Source organism: Rhamphochromis sp. 'chilingali', assembly GCF_963969265.1.
Source record: "Rhamphochromis sp. 'chilingali' genome assembly, chromosome: 7".
In the NCBI taxonomy this organism is placed as follows: Eukaryota; Metazoa; Chordata; class Actinopteri; order Cichliformes; family Cichlidae; genus Rhamphochromis; species Rhamphochromis sp. 'chilingali'.
The window spans coordinates 5,058,843-5,081,199 of NC_137934.1; the positions used below are offsets into that span (position 1 = coordinate 5,058,843).

The 22,357-nt window shown below is 39.9% G+C and overlaps 1 protein-coding gene across 2 annotated transcripts in view; it reads left to right on the forward strand.

The window, feature by feature from the left end:
• tbc1d22a (TBC1 domain family, member 22a) overlaps window positions 1–22,357 on the forward strand; it is a 168,468-nt gene that overhangs the window by 86,463 nt on the left and 59,648 nt on the right. For both annotated transcript variants that reach the window (XM_080886923.1, XM_080886922.1), the window contains exon 10: window positions 12,774–12,880. In XM_080886923.1, the coding sequence (XP_080743049.1) occupies window positions 12,774–12,880 (107 nt within the window). The remainder of the gene's footprint in view (window positions 1–12,773; window positions 12,881–22,357) is intronic.

A 22,357-nucleotide genomic window follows, 5' to 3' on the forward strand; every position in this document is an offset into this window, starting at 1 on the left:
CCAGTACATTTTTGTGCTTTTACATCCCTGAAAGAAATGCAACAACGGTGCATCAGCGTCGAACGCGGGAAGCTGGCAGTTCATGTTTGACATCTTTAATCCCTTAAAGCAATGGGAGGCTCACATTTACTTATTTGAAGCTGGAACATGATTTGTTGTTTGGTTAACACACTGTTAATTAGGGCCTGGTGTTATTCAATAATGGTATTGACACCAGCACAGCGTTTTGCTATTGATACTTATCTGTATACTTATTGATTTTCTTCCTTAATGGAATTGGATTTAAATCTATAACCAGAGCTTATTGTGGTCTTCATTCATTCATTTATCATAAAATCCTGAAACACTACAGCTACATGCCATATTGTCCCATTAGTTCGCCAGCTTTTTCACTATTGTGCCGAGCTGTTCATATAACTTAAGTTGTGGATGGTTCTACTCCTGTCTTTAACCATCAGAAATTGTTCCTATTTCTGTTTTTCCCACTCAGCTAAGCAAAGCTACGTTGGATTCGTACCTTTTATAACTATAAACAACAGGAAGACTGTAATTGTGTACGATGTCTTGGCAACTGAGCATAGTGATATCTCCTCTTCTCCATCCTACCCCTTCTCTTCCCTCCTCTCGGTCTTTGTATCCATCCATCTGCCTGTTTGTCTGTCTATAGATTGAGCAATCTGTGGAGTAGATCTTGGCCAGTAGGCGGTTAACTAATATCGGCGTCTTTCTCCCCGTGGTTTAGCCACTGTTGGCGGAGTCTTCTGTTCTAAGTCTCCCTCTGATTAACGTCTGTTATTAGCTCTAATGAGCTGCTTAGTGATTGCCTGGGTACAGCTGCTGACATCCAGGAGGAACACTGTCTTTTCTGCTGTGTTCCTTATCTACTTTTGCTTTCTCTAATTTCTTCTGCTTTAATCATTGGGTGAGATTATTGACTTGGTATAAGCATTGTTTTCCTTCAGGCAGTTTAAGACTTTCTCTTCAGTTTTCCTTGAAGCTGTCTCTCTTTGTGGCTTTGTTGGCCTGAGCATCGCCCTGGTATTCACTGCTCTATTTGGTTTAGGGCACAATCACCATGTTTCTAGGGTTGGGTAATAGCATTTGGACTGGCAGAAATAGAATCAACCATTTGTTTTTGGTGCTCTATCTCTTTCTCTGTCTGATTAAATGTCTCTCTTTCATTCTCAATCAAGCGTGGTCTTGTCTGCTAGACAAGACCACGGTTGATTGTGGCAATAGCAGCCACTTTGCATTTATTTTCTACTTCTATACCCTTAAAGTGGTCATATGGAACTTTCATATAAGCCATAAATTGAAGTGCCCAGGTGGTTATTTGTGTGTGTCAATGTGTCAGCAAAAGAAAGGGTCAGGGTTTTTGAGGTGTTGTTGTTTTTTTTTAAGGAGGACTAGTAGGATTGTCACCATCAACCTGTCCAGAGTGTACATTTTCTCTTGCCCGGTATCAGACCTAGAGACCAGTCAGAAAACTTGGCAATGTGCGCTCACTAGGGGAAGATTTGTATTCCCCAGCTTGTTGGTGAGTAGTTGCTGAAAGTTAGCTGCAAAAACCTCTAAAAACCTCTTTGTGATTGCAGTTGCCAGTTGCCTCCTTGGAAGTTGCTGAATAGTTTGGGAATACTTTCCAACCACTCTCCAAGCCGGAGTAAAACTTTGAAAAGAGCGAAGCAAACAGGAAATGTTCTCCTTCAAAGCAAAAACAACATAACTTTAAGGACAAACTGTCTCCGTTTCCATTTGGTGTGACACTTTTCACAGTTTCACTACTGCCTGGAGAGTAGTGGGCAAGTGTTTGCAGACAAACTACAGACTAAAGCCCCCTGTCAAGACCTAAAAAGCTAAAAAGAATCGATATTTAAAAAGTGAGTATTCACATATCCAGGAACTTGAATCTGGAATGCCTAAAATGTTTCGATATAGTTCAGTTTTCCATTCACATAAATCTCTATAAAATTTTTAATCTGTCAAAACCAAACTACAGGATGTCAGGTATAAACTTCTGACACCTGTTTAGATATGTTTGAATATACGTGCGACCAGCACAAGGCATAGCCAAAGTTTTGTATGCGTAAATGTAAACGGCATAGCTTTACAGATGTCTTCAGATAATTTAACTTTGGTTCTTGCTTATTGAGGTGGTGTATAAATAAACCAATCTTTTGTGTAAGTATATCATTAGCATGATGAGTAATTTCTCTTACAGTTTGTTTGTTGTTTTGTTTGGGGGTTTTCAGTATTTGTGTTTGAAGGACGACCTGGATCTTTTTTTTTTCTTTGTTTTGTTTTGTGACCAGTACGTGCACGACTAAAACTGAATTCATTACCAGAGGATGGGTTTTTTATAGATTTTCTTTTTTTTATAGAGTTATTTCCTAAAGGGATATTATTACAACAGGAAAAAATAGGATAATTGTGTCTGTTCCACAAAAAAGTCAGCAGGTAGAGACGAGAAATATAAATATAATATGGATGAAATGAACGAAGAGTATCCGGGAGTTACTCATCAAGCGCTATAATAGCCACATTTGATGTTTCTAAATGTTGTGAGAGTGACACGTCTTGACCTGCTGTTTGGAAATGATCAGCGCAATCAGACAGGCCATCGTCGTCGTTCAACAGTAGGATATATAAAGCTGAAAATCAATAGCTGCGCTTTCATCTGCATCCGGCCTCATCTTACTTCCCTTTATAATCAGAGATTCTCTCATCGCTCCAGATAAAAAGCAATAGAGCTCCTAAATGATCCAGAGAAATAGTTCTGTCAAAAAATGATTTATCTTCTGTGAATAATCGCAGGGGTTATTGAATATTTTTAGATTAACTTAATTACTTGACTATAAAAAGCCATAAATTGAAGTTCTCCTAGCTGAGAATCTTTAGATCTTGCCGAGTCTCTATTTCTCGTGTCAGCTGTGTGATAGGGGGACAAAGAAAAGAAAATCTGTTTTATCATTCTGTCACCAGCAAAGACGCATTCTGCTTGACCTGATGCAATTGGAGGCAATTGAAACAGTCATCTTACCATGCTGCTGCTGGTGGTGCGTGGTGTTTTCGATTGCATCATGACCATGTGTGGAGACGCATACAGGCAAACATGCACACACAGTTGCATTTTAACATGAACACACTAACCCTTGCACACGTAAGTGTTTGGAAACGGCACCGCTTATTGAGGATATTTTTTTCTTTACTCATCAATACAGAGGATTTAAAATCAAAAAATCAAGATGTGATCACTGTGCAAACTTTTAGCTACAGCATAGTCCTCCATTTTCAGAGGTGTAAAACATGCCAACAAGATCTGGAGTTGAATCCTAGTGTGCTTTCGATATCTTCACTGCAAATCTCAATGTGAGGTCTGAAGACATGTGAATACAAGTGAATATTATACGAGACAGATTTTGTTTTAAAATCCAGTGTGGTAGTGTGCAGAGGCAAACCCCCCCCGTCCCAAAATGGTGTTAAGTTAAATCCTACTAAATCCTACTGCACAGATGTTTGTCTATGCAGCGCAGGGCATTTACATATTTTGGGTGTTTTGGCTTTGTGTCTGCTGCTGCGTGTTTAATTGTGTCTGCTGCCCCTCGGAAAGTCTGTTTCTCTTCTGTTTTTTCCCCCTAAACAAAGGCCACAGATTACACACACTAATGACTTAATGGACTGATCCTTCAATTACATGTCATGAAACTTTCCCAAATCACACATTAGGCAGGCACATTTACTATGCCTTGAGTGGATTGGACATTTTATCCAATCAAGTAATGTTCATGTGTTTGTAAAAGCAGGCAGCTCAAATTAAGCAGAAGTAGAGATTCTTTTTTTTTCTCTGCACCTGTTGGTTACATTAAAGACTCTTTTTTTTTTTTTTTTTTTTTTTTTTTTTTTTTTTACATGAAAGTATGACTTATTACACGTACCCTGCTTATAGATACAGGGCAGTGGTTATAAAAGTACATTATGTAAAAATAATGATAATAAAAAAAAATGTTAATAGCTGGTCAAATAAAAATGGTGTGACATCGTTGAAAACATAAAAAACACAAGGGTATAAAGGCATTCATATAGTTTTGCCTGGGTAAATAGCAAATAGCAAAATTTTAATAAAATCAGTGTGATTAAAAATCTGCTATGCAAAGAAAAAAATAGAAATGCTTAAAATGGTCTATGGGCTAAAGAGTAAAGGGACCATTAGGGTTGTTATTAGTGCGAGGTTCATAGCCAGCATCCCTGATGGTGTGAGAGTGCATTAGTGCACATTGTATTGGTGAATTCTACATCTGTGAAGGTACCATTAAAGCTGAATGATATATTTTCCTTTTGGAGCAACATATGCTGCCACCCAGATGAAGCAAGACAGCGCCAAGCCACGCTCTGCACTTACTGCAACAGGATGCCTCAGAAGAAAAGTGTCTGTGTGCTAAACCGGCACCCATTAAAAACATTTGGCACATAACATTTGGCCCCAAACTGTTGAGCGTTTGAAATTCCTTTATCAAACAAGAATGAAAAAACCTTTTGCTTTCAGAAGCACTCCTCAGTTGCCAAAATCTTACAGACTGTTGTTAGAGGCCAGGTGATGCAACACAGTGGTAATTATACCCTTGTTGCATGTTTTGAAATGTGTTCAAATCCAAAATGTACATGCAATTTATAATAAATATAAAGTATAAATATAACAATGCTTTAGTTGCATTATTCTCATCTCTAATTACTGCTCAGTGTGGCTCAGGGAAAGGCAGCATTTCATTTTTCTGATTGGTGGGACATAAATATGATTCACCAGTTTATGTTTTACTTATCATAGTCTGAAACAGCAACAACTGTAAATCCTAGAAGTTTGCAATTTGAAATTGTAGTCTGTTATCTTGTGCTTTTGCTGATCAATTTTAACAGTATTTTATCTTTTTTTCTGCCCAGAAACTGCAGATGGAAATGACCTCATAGCTAAATCTGGTACGAGACATTTCCTTTTATGTTATTAATGGGTTTTGTGCACATATAAATAAATAAATGAATAAACAAACAAAGAGAAAAGTAGGACAACTTTTCAAGTCCTTTTTGAAAAAAACTATACTGCATGACGTACAAGAGATTCTAATATTGCAGTTCATCGAGTCACGTAAGAAATTAAAAAAACAAAAATGGTGAAAATTTGTCTTGTGCATCTTAAAATTGCCTTTAATTAGGCTGTGTCTTCCTCATAAAAGAACTACCCCTTTAAAAAACCCACACAACACAAAAAAGCCTTCCTGAATCTTAAAAAAAATAAAAATTCCAAAAAACTTCACCCTTGGGAAATGATCAGGATATTTTTCCCTTTAATAGAAGCTGACTTTACAAGCTGAATTGGACTTTTCATGTGCAAATTTGTTGATTACACCTCTAAGCAGCAACAATAGTGATTATCCAACCAGTAATTTTGGTAGAACTCACTAAAACAATGCAAATCTGGGTGATTTAAGAGACAAATTGATGTGTATTGTTTGGCAAACCTTTCTTTGCTTTCTTAATAAAATTGCCTGCCACGTAACAACGCTTGCAGAGTGTGCGAATTGTAAGCCCTACCAGGAACCATTGTGTCGCCTCAGCTATGATTTGTGCTATTGATCGCCCGTCCCCGTTACTACCACCATCCCTCCACCTACACCACCACCACCAACCATATGCTATTATTGTGGAATTAGAACACTGTGGCGGAAAGCACAAACCTCACCCCAGCCAATGTTGCATCTCTCTGGCATTACCATGGTTACACAGCTGCGCGCCTGTTGATTCACACACACATCTGTGCTATAGAAATGCGCCACAGGGCTGGCGGAGCGCTGGTATTGGGCAGGGCTTGTAGGTTTGTAGCGTGTACAGAGACAGCAGTAGAAACAGTTAATGTGACGCTTGCTCAACGTTAAACACTTTAAGCTTTCTCATACAAGACACCATCTTACCCCTGGCAAAGTGGATCATTATGTGTGCACACATAGGCAGATATGGTATTAATAGCTGTATTCCATTTGATGTCAAGGACTTAGATTATCTTGCCAAGAGCTTTGGGGGCTGCTGGTTGATATATGGACACAGGGCTTACAGTGCAGATAGTGGGAAGATGAGAACATTGTTAAGTGATTGTGTAGATTCATCTTATCATTGGTGAGGCTGAAGTTCAGCGCTTTCACTAAGCTTAGTAGTGTACTTTGAAGAAAAAATATTGTAACTTCTAAGAACCCAAAAAATTAAGCCAGTGGATGACTTCTTATTGACTTCAGATAAATTTCTATGCCTCCTAACCCCCCCGAAAATCATAGTTTGTTAATTTATTTATAATAAATTATTTAATTTATTCAATTAATCACTCCTCTGTTTACCTCAGCTCATATCACTTCGACCTGTTCACTCTTCCTTCACCTCCAGCTGTCTGTTTTCATATCTTCTCATCACACACTGCCATAATTTTATTATCTCCGGTGATTTTGTGCGTATGCGTGTCTGTATGTGTGTTTGCTCACACTAAGGTGAGACTATCAGGTTTTCCGGGGTGACACTCTTCTTAATTATCTAGCAGTATGAATCGCACCTCTGTAAAATGTTCTCTTCTCGTTAACAACATTGTTATCAGACTAATTGTGCCACAGAGAAGAAGTGGCAGGGTTTTTGTTTTTTTGTTGTTGTTGCTAGAGCCAAAGTGACAGGCAGGGACTTTGAACAATCATCAGTGTAACTTGCAGCTAAGGTGTGGCTTTTTTAGTTCGAAGCCTTTCGTCGGTGTCACTGGGGTGTCATTCTGAGGGTGAAAAGTGGATTGTGACATGTTTGGATTCAGCATCCAAATTGTAAACCATTAGGTTCATTAGATTGAACCTCAAACCAGTGCTGTAAATGATAATTAATGACTGCAGCACTTTATGTGATATTGTAAGCTTTGGGTGTTGAAATCTTATTAAAGCCAATTGGGTTTTATCTCTCTTTGGCCAAACAAAACTCAGGTTTGCTTGTAATTAATCTGAACCAGCAGAAGGTTGTCAAACGGGACTGTTTTTTATTGCCAATTGCTGTCTACATGGACACGTACCCGCTCTCTCACTCGGCACACACACTGTCTTTGTGATTACATCAGGCTAAACTGGCTCGTTTATCATCTTACATCACGTTACCTTGTGGCCCGTAGTTGTAGAGGGCAGATGGCAGCACCGGCGCGAGCGAGCACGTCGTGTGTGCTTGCGCGCGTGCACGCGTTTGTGTATGTAGGTGCCTGCACTCAGTCTCTGGAGGTGTAACCCAGCTCAGCATGCCAAGCTGTGCCAAGTGCTCACAGCTGGCAGCAACCAAGCAGTTGGTCTCTCTGGACAAGTTGCCCCCTGCGCCATGACAAACAGGAAATGAGCCCTGGGGCCTGGCAGGAAACTGGCTGTTGGGCCAGTAGTGGTGGAGAGCTGGGAGGGGGTGAAAGAGCGAGTCGGGGCGACAGCTCGGAGAGGAAGGGAAGCAACAGAAGAGGTGTCAAACGTCTGTGCTACGAGAGGTTCAGAGAACGAGGGACGAGGGAGAGTAGAGAAAAAAGAAACTGATGCACGAGAGGTTAGGAGGCTGTGTGAGAGGATTTATGTGCGTGGGCATCACCCCAGCTTTGGGTTGATGGGTGTCATTCAGTTTAGAATACTAAATGAAACATGTCCGGCCATAACTGTGTCTTTATGCCCGAGTATCACTTTCCTTTCAAACATTATGTCTCTGCCTCGCTGACAGCCAGGGCCCGACACATTATGTTTTTATGTGCATCCCAAACGGTCAACACATAAAAGACAGTGTTTGTGTACATAACACCTTTTTAAGGAATTCCTTGAAAATTGACACAGCTGTTCACTGGGACTGAGTGATCGGGTTTTGATAGTCAGCTGTTAGCGTCGCTAATGTGACATTTCATAAAAGCCTCGAGGGGAATTGGTACAAAATGTGCTGTTGAAGCCAGGCTTTGCCTGAGTGGCCCACACTGGATTAATAATGATCATATTTCAGCATATCGGGGGGCTCATTTAGGAGTCTACAAAGGTTTGGTTGTTGCTTGCTACTTAGCCCCAACACTTCCAGCCTTGTGCCTTCTCAGCTGATTGACAAACCACGTTCCTGCTGTGGAAGACTTTCCCAAAGAAGGCTTAAACAGCATTTTATTGGGTCGCAGCTAGCAATGGTAGACCTTCTACCATATGAATATTCAGAATCTGTAGGTAGAGATTACTTTTTAGCACCTGAAGCTGTCTGGTTTCCATTTGTAGTCTGATTTTAGTCCTTCTGACAGGTGCACAAGTAGTTGCTTACCTGCAGGTCAGATAACCAGAGGAAATCCTGGCCCAATTATCTACTGGCTACACCCCAGGCCTTCCCCCAGAAGCTCTGCTGTTATTACTGACATCGACATTAGTCAGTGTGTTTTGAGACTCAAGTTACTCTGACCTCACAAAACACTTTTTTGCAATAACTGAGTCTCGTTAGGATACAGTTTCACTTAAATTTCTTAATATTATAAAACCATCAGGTGGTTATTTTGTACATCACGGTAGTAATTCAGCTTTATGGATTAATAACTCCCCGTCGTGGCTTGTGTTATCCCCTCACAAAATGGTCTCCAGTTGTAGAGCAATTACTGCTCTGTAATCACTTTTATTGTCGTGTAAGTTTGTTTTGTGCGTGTGCAGTTTTGTGTGCCGGCTCCTTGGCCGGGCCGCCAAGTCTGCAGTCTGTGTGCGCTGTGCTGCTCTGCCAGTCTGATCACAAAATGCCAGTTTTCTCTGTGTACACTGCCACTGTGTTTCATTGAGTTGGCTGTATCAAACTAGTTCTAATCTCCTACCAAGGTGAATGTCAGACCTGCTCTTTTACCAGCTGACACTCTGCCTCTGAAGAACTTGAGAATACTATTTGGCAAAAGATTATTGTGCAGGCAGGACTCACACAGGACTAAAGCAGCCAAAACCCTCAGTCACTGATGTGAAGTTCACTGAGGCCTGAACTTCCAAAAATTCCCCTGGCTCTTATTTGTGAAACATTTCTTCAGAGACACGGATCATGTCCCAGACATGTATTGTCAGCTGGTCCTTGGTGTGAAGGAAAAGCTCCCGGAGTAATCACCAAGAGAGTTTCTTAAAGGAATTTCCACTGAGGCATGGATTCTATGAAAGTGATTAGCAAAACCGTCTTTTGATGACAGGTCAACTGTTACAGTCTGTTACCTGTTAAAGGTGGCCTAATGGTCCTCCTCTTCATTTTTTCCCCCATCTGCATTGTATTTCCAGTGTTAGCAAAACACACTGCTGCTACTGTGAAGGCAGATCAAGTGAGGCAGCTACAGATTTTTAAATAATCTGACATTTAGCTCACAGCTTTGATTCTTTTATCTTTTCAACACTGAACAAAAAGAGCTGTCTGGACTACCTGACAATAAAACTGAGTAAATGACCTGAGGTTTGGCTGCTGTTTAGCATTCATCCATGTGGGGCAGTGTAGCCCTGTGATAGAGCCACACTGAGTCCTCAGTGTACTCCTGCTGCACTGCTCCTCTTTCCTCTTTGCCTGCACTTTTCTGTGTTCTTGCTATTCTGATGAACTATGCCCAGTTCCAGTACAACCGCCACACTCTATACCTCATAGAGTCGAGGTTTGTCTACTACAAATAGACCTTAGCCACGACAAAGACTGATTTGAGGCTTTGGGATACTCAGGGACTCTCAGAATACTAAAGCAGTGGAGCTTTCATCAGCTTGTTATAATCAGCAGTGACACCATGCAAGTACCGGTGAGCCTTTCAGCTACAGGTTTAATATTGTCACTGCTCAGAACTGCTGCAGCTCAAGAAGATGCCTGTGCTGTAACATCGTCAGCCATTTTTACACAAAGATCGCACATTTTTGCTGTTCTGAGATCACTCCCCGTGCTGTCCCAGCTGCACAAAACCAGCATAATGCTTTCCCCAGTTGTGTAATTTTTACATAACAGGCCTGCACTTAGAATTCTGAGAGTCATAACAAATGTGACACATAAGGTTTGATGTTGGAAATATGAGGGGATATATCACCTTAGTCTTATCGCTGGGTGTTTGTCTCGTCTGTTTGCCTTTGTCTCGGTTGCTTTGCTACCTAATTTAAGAGTCTGTCTTCTTCAGAATTCAGCGTCTTGAATAATTAACCTGGAAATTGCAGTTCAAAGCAGCAGTTGTAGTTGTGTTGTGTGTCATCTGGTTACAGATTTGTGTCTTTGACAAAAAAAACCAAACAAACCAGCGGTTGCTAAATAACTGGCAAACTTTTTTTAATGGTTGGTGTTCCATCTGTTGCTGCTGAAAAGCAGTGCCAATGCATGAATAATTTCCGTTGATAAAATTAAACTAGTCTACAAACCGTGCTCCCTGATGATCCACCAGCATATATTATCCTCACCTCTGTGGCTCCCCGTCATCGGGTTTGGTTCATTTAGGTTCGCTGGTTTTCTTTCTGTGGAATTTAAAACTAAATATCACAAGAAAGGTGAAGTTTCTGATGTATTTGTTTAAATTACTTACTTTAGGATTAGTGGCACTTAGCCATATTACCCAGCCGTAAGTAACATCTGTCTGTGCAGTGTTCCCTCTTTAGAGAGTTTGTGTTAAAGTTATTGTTTCTTGCATCGCTGTAGACGATGTAAAGTTGCGTACTTTTGCTCTGTTATAGCAGCTGCTCATACTCTGTGTTTAGGTCCAGTTGATTGTAGTTGACTTCTGCCGTGGCCTCAATTTAAGCTGAGGAAAAATGTTGAGTTCTCATCTCATCAGATGTCTCAGAGTGGTAACATTTCCTCAGTGGGTGACCTCTTCCTCTCTCGATATGTTTACACTTCTCATTGCTGATTTACTTTCTGTCTTTCTTTCTTTCTTTCTTTTTTTTTGATCTCTTGCCAAAAATGGGATTTTATGAGATTATATCTCTGTATGTTTGCACAAATAATGACTGCTATGTCTGCCCTCTGGCTGCAGTACGTCTCCTCTCTCTTTTCTTTCTTTTCTTTTTCTTTTTTTTGCATTATAAGTATTGGAGTAAAATAAACTGTACTGTCATCTAATCAGAAAAAAAAAAGCCTCTGACGACTTTCATATCTGGTATTAAAGATCTGGTAGCCGTGTGAACAAAATTAGATTTCTGTGCTACTGGACACGTTGACATGTACTGATGTAATGGGATGAAAGACCTCACTGAAATGAAGGAAGCATAGCCTCTCGCTCTACATTCTGTCCATCCTTACCTGACTTTAAGCAGACAAGACAAATGAGACAGCACACACACACACGAGCATGCAGCGTAGTTGTTAGCAGCTTTGTAGCCCTGGCCCAAAGCCAGCTCCCTGTCCGTCCGTCTGTCTGTCAGACGGAGCATGCTCATTACAATCTTGACAACATTCCACTGAGGTTGCCAAGGATACCAGGCAGAGCTGGCAGGACCTGCGTGTATGTGTATTTGAGTGTTTAATAGGAACTCACACAAATATGTAGACCAGTGTTTTGGTTATATGACCACACACACACACACACACACACACACACACACACACACACACACACACACACACACACACACACTCTCTCTGTCTTTGCCTTTGCTCTTTTTCTCTCTCTCCCTCTCTCTGTCTCCCTCTCTCGCTCATTCTTTTCTCTCTGTAGATCATTGTTAATCAGTCTCGTCCCATCTCCTCTCCACTGGCTGTCAGTGGCTTGTCAGAAGCCCGTCAGAGCCCCTGCAGTCCGTCACACACTACTGCCGTTAATGACATCTGATGACACCCATCGTTGAAGTCACCCACTGGAGATGACTGGGGACTCGGCGTGCTCGCAGCTTAGGAATCGTTTCTTTTGTTCAGCCCTGCAGTGTGTTTAAAAATATATCTCCAAACATAATTCTGCTTTACTTATGTGCAGACTGTTTGTCTTTCAGCTCGCCTGACCTCCTTCACCTTGCTTTTCACAGCTCCCTTTGAACTCACTTTTACACTTTTACATCAAAGGTCATATGAAAACCATGAATCCATCAATAAATACTGAACTGTTTAAAAATGGTACATTTAGGATAGACGTACAGCTAAGATAAAAGATTGAAAGGTCTAACTCCTTTCAAATACCAAGTTATTGGCATAAATTTGACTAGTAAAACTATTTTTTCCGGAAAAAATATGTTAAATACATTCATGCTGTCTGCAACATGAAAAGCACAAATTGTCCTTTGTGCACAAACTCTGTAATATTTTCGAAATGTTCAAAGAAGCCACGGGAAAGGTTGAACCGCTGTTCAAAGATGATAATCATTAGGCTGCTCTAATAGGCCTCTTTTTAGTGTCTTCCTACATCCTTCCACACCGTCTTCACTGCTTCATCCCCCCTTTCATACCTTTGCTCCAATTTGTCAGCGTCTTCGTTCATTTCCTTACATCTTTCGTAACCCACCCACTTACCTCTTTCCTGCTCCTACTCTCCCTATTGAATTAGTCCTCCCCATGCACCTATGGCTGTATTGTTCCCCTGTCAGGGTTTATGGTGACAGGCTTATGGCAGAGCCCATGCTGTGCTGGGAACCTGGCATTGCTCGCCATATCTCTCCCCTGAATTCTCCTGTTTTCTCCTGTTGTCTTTTTTTAAACTTCCCTTCTTTTTCTTTGGCCCGTCTCACTGTCTTTTTATCTGTCAGTCTCTTTCCCATAAGCAGCAAATTCTTTACGCTCTGTCGTTGTTCTCATTTTGTCTTCTCCAGAGGAGGAAGTGGAAAACTTTGACGTGTCCAGTCTCCAGGAAGAGGCTCTGAGGAATATTGAGGCTGACAGCTTCTGGTGCATGAGCAAACTGCTGGACGGGATCCAGGTAAGCTGTGTGTTCAGCCTGTGCAGGTTGCCTCACAACATTTTCAATAATAGGTCTTAAAGCCACTACATGAACTTCCAGTAACAGATGCTTTACCATATTACTGATCCTCTTTAGTCATCACTCTAAGCAGAGATGGAAGAACTGAAAGGGTGTTCACATATTAATCTCTTGACAAGACATCAGATATCTGTCAGCTGGCTAGCTTTTGTTAGCTAGCTACCTGTTGTTTAACCTGTTGTTTAACATTTAAGTCCTCTCTTCTTCCACAGTTTCGCATCTTGTAATCAGAAATTTGTCAACACACAAAAAGAGCTCAAATTGTGGTGAAAAGTCTCATTTTTCTTTTTTTCTTTTTTACCAACAACTACATTGATAAGTGATCAGTTAATAGTTGATTTGTATAGTTAGTGTTAATGAATCAAAACAATGAAATGATCTTTAATAATGTTCACTAATCAAAAGTAATGTCAAAAAATCTGTTTATTTTCATCATAACTTTGTTTAATGAAAGGTAATTCATTCTTGATTGCATGTTGTACTTGAGTTATGTAGAGCTTACAAGAGATGCTCAGGGTTATATACTGATGACACCAGTAAACATAACATCCTCATTCCAAGATGTCACATACCTTTGTGACTTTTGATGGTTTTAAAGTAGTAAGTTTTAAACCAAGCCATAATTGTTTTAATTAACCAATTTATTTTAGTGCCTAAAATTAGCTGTTTTTTCGTGGCTTTATAAATAACTTTATAACTCATAAAAGCTGTTCGTAGATGCACTACACTGTGTTTTGTAAGTTGTATTATAACTTCACAGAAACCATCCAGACAATGTTCAAAGAAGTAATAAAAGCTCATTCTTAACCAATTAGAAAACATAAGAAATAAAAATGTTAATTAAGATGAACAATATTAAAATAAGCCAGTAGTTCATTACAGTTAACTCCTGTTTTTACCATTTTTTTTTTAATGATATAAAGTTTTGTTGCCTCATGTCTTATTAATGTGACTTCTGGACTGGATTATATTACATCTTCTGGTCACTCCCAGATGGTCCTGCTGAGAGTTGAACTGAAAACCCAGCTCTCATGAAGGAGTGGCTTGACATGGCATCAGTAAAATATAACACTAATTATGCTTTGGTTGAACATTTGATTAACAAGTCCAAAACAGCCTTCAAAGAGAATGACAATGCTCAGCTTCTTTTTAATCTCCATACAGCGTGGTAGTTGCTTGTGAATTTTTGGTTTCGGAGGGTTGCACATAATGGACGACTCAGCCAGTAGCTACCTGACATTAGAGCAATGTGGATGGAGCGGGGATTTGCAACACTATCTGACCATCCAACACGCAGTTTGGACAGACCATAAATCCCACCTAACGGCACCTTTCCTCTGTTTTCCTTGGTTATAGACCATTAATTTGAAAAATAATTGCATCTTTCCACTACATAGGGCAAGTTTTACACCATAACTCTTTCTTCAGCATGATTTTCTTCTGCTATGTGTGCGTGCATAAAATAACGGCTGAGATAATCGGCTGTACAGACGGTGTGGAATGTTACAGCGTTTTGGTGGGCTGGTATTCCTCTCTGTTGCAAAGCTGGCAGGACTTCTTGTGTAAGCATTACATACAGTCTTTCTGTGTGGGTTTCAGAAATGTGATCGTCTTGCATATTCTAAAGCGTGCCCGAGTGTCTGGAGGCCAGATAATTGCATACAGTCCACATCACCAAAATTCATTTTGTTTCATCATTTCTTCCCAAACCGTCTTGCCCACGAGCTCTGTTAATCGACCCGCTCTCAGCAGTCATGGTTGAGCCATCTGTCAATTCTAAATGTGCTTGCCTGGGCTGGCGGTACATTTGCTCTCAATAGCAACATTGTTGCTTAGCATCCCCAATTCTGCATCCATTTTGAAATATATATTATATATGTTTTATTATTTCTTGCTGTGTTGTAAGATTAAAATCTTTGAAAAGTCATTTGTGCTATCAAAAAAAAGTAGCCAGCCCACTTCCCTTCATCTTAAAGCAGCAGCATTTTAGCTCCTTTTGAGATGCTAATGATACCAAAGTCAGGCGTCTCCTCAGGCGTCTCTGTGTAGCTACAGTGGCAATACGCACCTTAGTATCACTAACATGGATAATAGGTTAACTGGATACATCCAGATTAACTGAAGTGTTTCATTTTTAAACTGTTGTACATCCCGCCTAATATCACACTTGTACACAGAACGATGTGTGCTGCCAGACGACTGAAAAAGCTGCACTTAAACTGAGCCTCTGTGCGGTTAAAGCAGTTGGCTCATTACCTGATATTTGACCATCAAAGTCAGAAAAAGCACAACCTCTCAATTTATTAGCAACTGTTTTCTATTTAAATGCAGTTATAAAGATAGTCTCCCCCCCCACCCCTTCACCCCCATTTAGGACTACTTTATGGACCCTGCATCTTGCACATCTCGTTTTGTATTTTTTGCGTAGTCATTTATTATTATCACTGCAGCTTATGAATCACACATCACTGTCTTTTGTGATGCCAAATTTGTTTGTGATCTATCACAAATAACAAGAAAACGCATAGATTTCTGTCAAATGAGACAACACAGACTCATTGCCTTTAGGCATGCCGATCATGCTTACTGCTCTGCTCCGTCACCCTCCAGAGGCTCATTCTGAGGCAGAAAAAGAAAAGACTGCAATATCTTAACAGATGTTTATCCATGCTGTTTAATAGATACAGCTGTGCATTGAAAATAGTGTTAATCAAATACCAAAGGTAATTCGTATTAAGGAGCATATTTAAATACAAAGTCCATAAATAACTATCAGTTGGTAGGCTATTCATTCAGGAAATTAATAGACGCTGGGCCTTGTTGCCCCTGAGAGAGAAAGACAGAGAGCTGCAGAGCAGAGGAAGTAAGAGAGAAGAATAGAGTGTGTGTCTTTGTGTATGTTTTTGTATGTGTATGGCTGTCCCCACGCTTGTGTTTGTTTGTGACCTTGGCTCCAAACTAATTATGTGCAATGCACCAGGGAAGCCCATGCTTCCCCCCTAATGCTTTTTAAACAATCTGACGGAGGCTGAGTGCCTCCGCGCCATAATTAGTTGGTGATCCTTGCTCTGACCTCGTCTTAGACCCTCTCACATCCACTATACACTATTACACTTAACTGCGGCCATGAAGGTGGGGGTCCAGGGTTGGCGGGTGGCAGAGTTTGTCTGTGCAATTACATTTGCAAGCTGCCTTCTAAGCACCTTATATTTCCAGTGTTTTGTGTGGAGCCTGTGCCACACTGGTGTCAACTTGTTTTGAACCAACTGGTGCAAAGTGTTTAAAGTTTAATTGCATAACAATGCAGAATAAACTTTTAAATGGGGATGTTTGAAAACCACTAAATGGTTGGGAAATTTCATGAAGAGAAATGTGTCTTCTTCCATCCATCCATGAACCACAGCTGGTGTGCTTTTCTTGCTATTTTATGTAATTACCTGGTGTACAGTGGAAATACTTTTTTAAAACTGTAAATTGGCCATTAGCTCTGGTTTTAGTACTTCACCACCACGCTTCTCTCTCACCTAAAAGTGAACAGAGTATTTTTGGCTGTCAATTCACTTAAGCAGCTTCTCTAATGAGCTGCAGTTTTAATTGGCAGCAGTGCAGCCCCCGCCTCTAAAGAGCATGCTGGGATGAAAGATAGGTTGGAGAGATCCAGGCTATTCTGATTTTGATGTTTTACAAAATCAGATGGACAATTTATTTTGTGAGGAAACATGACCGCTCTCGTTAGTCTTCACGGTTCTAGATCATAAAAATGTCGACAGATGCCTTCTTTAACCGCTTGGGATTTTAAAAGGAACATTGCTCATGTTAAGAGCATGTGCTCTTGATGTGTGCACTACCACACACACGCTGCTTTACTGGACAGTGAATGGCAGTTTGATGGTTAAATGATTGAGGATTGATATTTATCAGTCTTGGCGTGACCTATTAAGTGCTGTTAAGTGGATGCGCACTTGTGTACTTGTGTGCATTTACAACTGCCTCAACCATATAACGGCACACAGTCCAAAGTGCTTCTCCAGTGCCTCTTTTATTGTCTCCTACGGTTTTGATACGCTGGCCCACTCTTTAATTTAAGGAAAGGAAGTAATACCATTGCACAGATAAGCGCTGATGGTTCACAAAAGCAAACATCAATGTGACAGACATCATGTAAAAGCCTGCTATGTTTTCCAGCTTAAACTACGGGCCGACTGATATCAGATTTTTTAGACCAATACCAATATTTGATTTAAAAATCCTGTTACTGTTACTTACTAAGATAATGCGTCAGTGCAATTAAAAATAAATAAATATTTGTTTTATGTTCACAACAAGTCCTTGTTTCCTCATTTGCTCTTTTCCTGACTCTGCTTGGATCAGCTGGTTGTATTTCTGGTCTTCTGCCAGTAGGGAAGTTGTCATCTGGTGGACAGATTATGCAACATCAACATCAATCATACCATAGTTGATAGGTGTTTCTACTTTTCATTCACCAGCTGTTATAAATACCATACCAATATGGCAAATAGCTCATAACGGCTGATATATCTGCCCCACTAATATATGAGTAAAGTTAGAACCTCCCTGTATGTTACATTTTGAGCTCTCATGTGTTAAACCTGTTATGCTACTTTACTAAAATCTGCTTCTCACAAAGTGTTTCTCAGAAGCACTTTGTAATGATTTGCTCTTTTAAAATAAAGTTAAGTCAAGGTTTTAGTTTATTTCAGTTTGCTCTGGTTGTGCCTTCAATTTAGGCTTTGCTGTGTTGTCAGCTTCTATGATGGTCTTTAATTTTAAGATACACTGAAAAGCTTAATAGAGGCAGGAGTTGAAGAGGGATCATCTCTTTAGCAGGAACGGGAAATACAAGTGGACGGCGCTCATGCTCATTTAGCTGCTGTGAATTTTTATACTTTATTCTCATTTATGATCAACCTTGATCATAAAGTGATATTTTTTCATGTATACTGCATATATCCTGCATTAAACAGAATGGTATTAAATATATGGACTGAAGAATCTAATAGTTTTTTGATATTATCCTTCACATCTTTCTTTGAGTTCATCTCCACTGAAAAGCAATTAGGAAAAGACAGCTAACATTTTTCTGACATAATGAACGAAACATGACACAATTAACTGAGTTACTTACCTAGAAGAAATTGTTCAAATGGGCCTAAATTTGCTACTTTTTGATTTTCTAGTCATACGAATAAAGTGTTTTTAAGCCTGCCTGGATCTCTAAGATAATACATGAACCCTCACAATACTGTAAGAATTACAATGAATTTATGTATTCCTTGAAAAGAAAATAGGTTCTACAAATGGCTACATTTCACTAGTTGACACACAACTCTGTTAGACTGCCCGCCTGTTGCCCCACTCTCTCTAGCAGCCAATTAGCCTTACACTGTTCTAAATTGGACAGCGCCTCTGGCTAACTTTACTAATTTAACTTGTTAAAATTGTTCCATATCTCCTGTTTCCATGAATCTAAATGAAACCGTCATCTCTGCTAATATTGCATTGTTGATTTAAACATGTCTTCTTAATCCTGGGCCATAATATATTATTAATGTTGCAATAAAAACAGTCAGTCAAAGCCTGAGTAATTTAATATGTGTCATTTTACAGCACAGATAGCTCCCACCTGCATCTCTTGCTGTCTAGCAGCTACAGTATGTGGCTTCCCTGCACAGCCAGGGAGCCTGTGTCTTACCTGCCATGCCCAGCGAGGGAAATGAAGTCAAAAAGTTTAAAAAGTCCATTATTCCGCCAGCACACCCCTGAGGGCTCTCAGTTTTAAAGCCAGCAGATGAAAACCTGCCTTTTATGCTAATTCTGCAGATATGCCTTTTGCAGCACAGGCTCTTAAATGTATTTTCCCAGCACAGGACCTAATTTTGAGATATTTAATTTCGCCTTGGGATGTGAACTTGTTAATACTTCAGCGGTTGTCTTGACAAATGGAGGTCCTGCATGAAAATGTCTCTGACCCCTTTTAGGTTAAAGTGCCATGCTTGGACATGCTACTTTGTGCTATGATGCAGACTTTGGAAATGTAGATTTATTGCCCCCCATCAAGCACAGCATTGGTGCTTTAAATTTAACTTCTCCTTCTTGTGGAGTCGTGAATGGATTATTAAAGTTTATTAAAGTTTTATTAAAAGTCTCAGCAGGAATAATATTGGGCAGCTTTTTCAGCACTTTCAGGATTTTATATACACACCGTGCACTGTATGCTGAAGTTGATCATTTCCAGAGGAAACTATATATTGTCAAGCCCTGGTCCCATGAATGCTTCTGCAGTTAAGTTATGACCAAATAAAGAGTAATGAAATGGTATGAAATATAAAAATATTAAACGGTCAAACGCTCCCTCTCTTACTACTGTGCATGAGCTGCCTCCAACTCATCCTTTGGTGCACGATCCAATCGTAATGTGTTCGTTCATTGTCAAGGCAACCATCTGTTTCCACGGTCGCAGTAAAGATGGGGGTCTCCCCAGAGTGAGAACAGGGGTCCGAGGAATGACGTGTAGCAGACGGTAGCCAGACCAAACCAGACGCCATGTCCTGTTCTGGTTTCCCCAAGGGTCTCCTACCGTCAACCTGGGCTGTCACTCAGTGCAACACACACACACACACACACACACACACACACACACACACACACACACACACACACACACACAAGGAGTGATCTGCCAGCTGGTGTGTTTGTGTGTGTGTGATGCTTGACAGAATGTTTGTGTGTTGTGTGTTTCCTAAGCTTTTTTAATGAACCTGTGTATGTAGCCACTGTTGGAGGACAACTTAAGATTGAACACATTCACCTGCTTTTATTTTTTTTAATAATTTTCAGTTATACGTTCTTGTCCTGCTTCATCTGTTATTCTTTGACAGATTAAGTAGTATCAAATTAGCTGAACTTGTTTGTGTGACGGGTCAGTGGAAAAGGAGGTGGTAACAGCTGCTGAGGAGAAGAGGTGAGGAGACAGACTGGAACTGAAAAATCAGACACAGAAAGAGTGGATGGATAAAAATTATGTAATAAGGATGGTGGATGCTGGATGAGAACCTTGTTAGCAGGGAGACGAGCAGTGTTGATCGTATTAGGGGGCATGTAAAGCCAGCTCTTACACTGAGGCAGTGTCAGAGTTCACTGATAAGCGAGAACCTTATAACCACCCCTGCCTAATATGCTGCTGGTTCTTCTTGTGCTGCCAAAACAGCTCTGACCTGCTGAACCTTGGAATCTACAAGACTTCTAAACCGCATGTCCTATGGTATCTGGAGCTAAGACATTAGCCGTGAACTCTTTAGGTCTTGTAAGTGACGAGTTCAGGCCACCACAGATCAGACCTGATCCAGCACATCCTGGTTTTTGCCCACCATTCCTGCATCCAGTGCTTTTCTACAACAATTGTTTATTTACAGCTAAATATATTTCAGCTCAGTTGTTACAAGATAGTTTTTATTCTTTGCCTCTGTGTGGTCATAATGTGGTCTGGTCAGTGTACTTAACTGACATTTACTTCTATATAGAAGAGTGTTAATTTATTAAACTCTTGCAAAGTTGTTGAACAAAGGAATGAGTTTGCATTCTATTTAATGTCCCTTTTTAAAGACTCAATTGAAGTAATACAAGTGATTATATAGCAATCGTTTGCAGCAACAGTCGTATTATTTTGCACATTATATTCCAAAATAATATGACTTATGATCATATGACTTAGAACTTGTGTAGGGAAGAAGAACTTCTGTTTAACGGGAAAAGATTTCTGGCAGAACAATGAAGGGGCATTCATACGCTGCAGCCGGTTAGTGGGCAAAGAAAAATAGAGGAAAGAAAAGCTTAGAGAAATGCCAAACAAAGACAGGTGCTAAGTGACCAACAGGATGAATCCGATATGGATATTCCTTGCTGTCAGGCTATTGATGTTTGCCTACCAGCTTTATTGATAAATGCAGCTTGGTATCATCTGGATAGCAGCGGAAATGTATGCGGTGTGGTTTGTTTTTTGTTTGTTTGTTTTTTAAATAACATAAATAGAAGTGGTCCTAGCACACAGCCCTGTGGAACACCATTCGTAACTTTCTAATATAGCACACACAGCACTGTGCATATCCTTTAATCCCAGTCATGTGTTACAGCTTCTGTAATAAACCTTTGCAATCAGTAGTATCTAATGTTTCTCTGAGGTCTATCCAGACAAGCACAGGACAGTTTGTTTGAAGCTATTAAAAGATCATTAGTAACCTTCAGTAGTGCTGTCTCTATGCTACAATAAACTTTTAATCCTTACTCAAACTCTCTAAATAAACCATTCATCTGTAAACGATCACATAAGTGATTTGCAACAATTTTTTTGTGGGTTTTTGTGTTAAAGGAAGGCTATGAAAGTACCACTTTAATTACAGCAATGTTGCAATAGCTGTTATTGTTTGCTTCTATGTTGAGCTGAATTGTGCAAGAGACATGGACAGACCAGGTTACGGTCTACTTTCTTCAATGACCTTATTTCTTAGAAGTTACATAAGTGAGAAATGTGGTTTCTGTTAATAGTTTTAGGTAATTAGGGAAACAGGTTCAGATGTAGATGCTGGTCATTTAAGTTCACAAGGTTTGAGAGAGGTTTGTCTCTCTCATTTCTTTGTCTGTTACCAGATACAGTTTATAAGATGTAGAAAAAGCAGATTTCTACTTCAGACTAACACAATATAAAAGAAGATTAAATGTTTTTTTTATATAACCTGTCTTGTTGGGTGGGGTGGGTGGGGGGTTCTGTCCATATATCTCTTTATACTTTAATTTCAGAACTGTATAAATTGATATTTTCCTTTAGTCATTAGACATCCAGACTTCTCAAACTCTAAGTATTGACTAAAAAGAAGGAACTTCTACAAGAAGTTTAAAATTGGCAGCTGGCAATTATCCAAAACCTTTTGATCAAAGACTAAATTCAGACGAATAAAAAAATCAGAGAAAAAGTTCAGAGCCAGCATAAAGTATGACATTAAAGATGGATCTCAGTCCAGTCTAAAACATCTTAAACTGTTTGGTGGACTGCCATTCATTTTAGTATAAATATCCATGATGCTGGGAGGAGGAATCCCAGACTTCCTCTTTACTGTGAGCCTGGGTTCACATTTGGTTTTTACTGAAATTTTCATGACTTTTCTTGCAGCAACGCCAGCAGGTCTAAAACAAGTCCTGAATGGATTGGCACAGCAAAGCTTGGAATGAAAATCTGTGCTTCCCAGATAATAAATCCTTCTCTATAGGGATTCATAACCATCTCATTTGTGTAAAAATTGGTCATATATGACAAGTTATCCATTAACATAACACTGCCGCTATTAATCACAGCTCCTTTAGTGTTAATGAGCAAATGCTAGCAAGATTTGCTAGAAGCTAGCA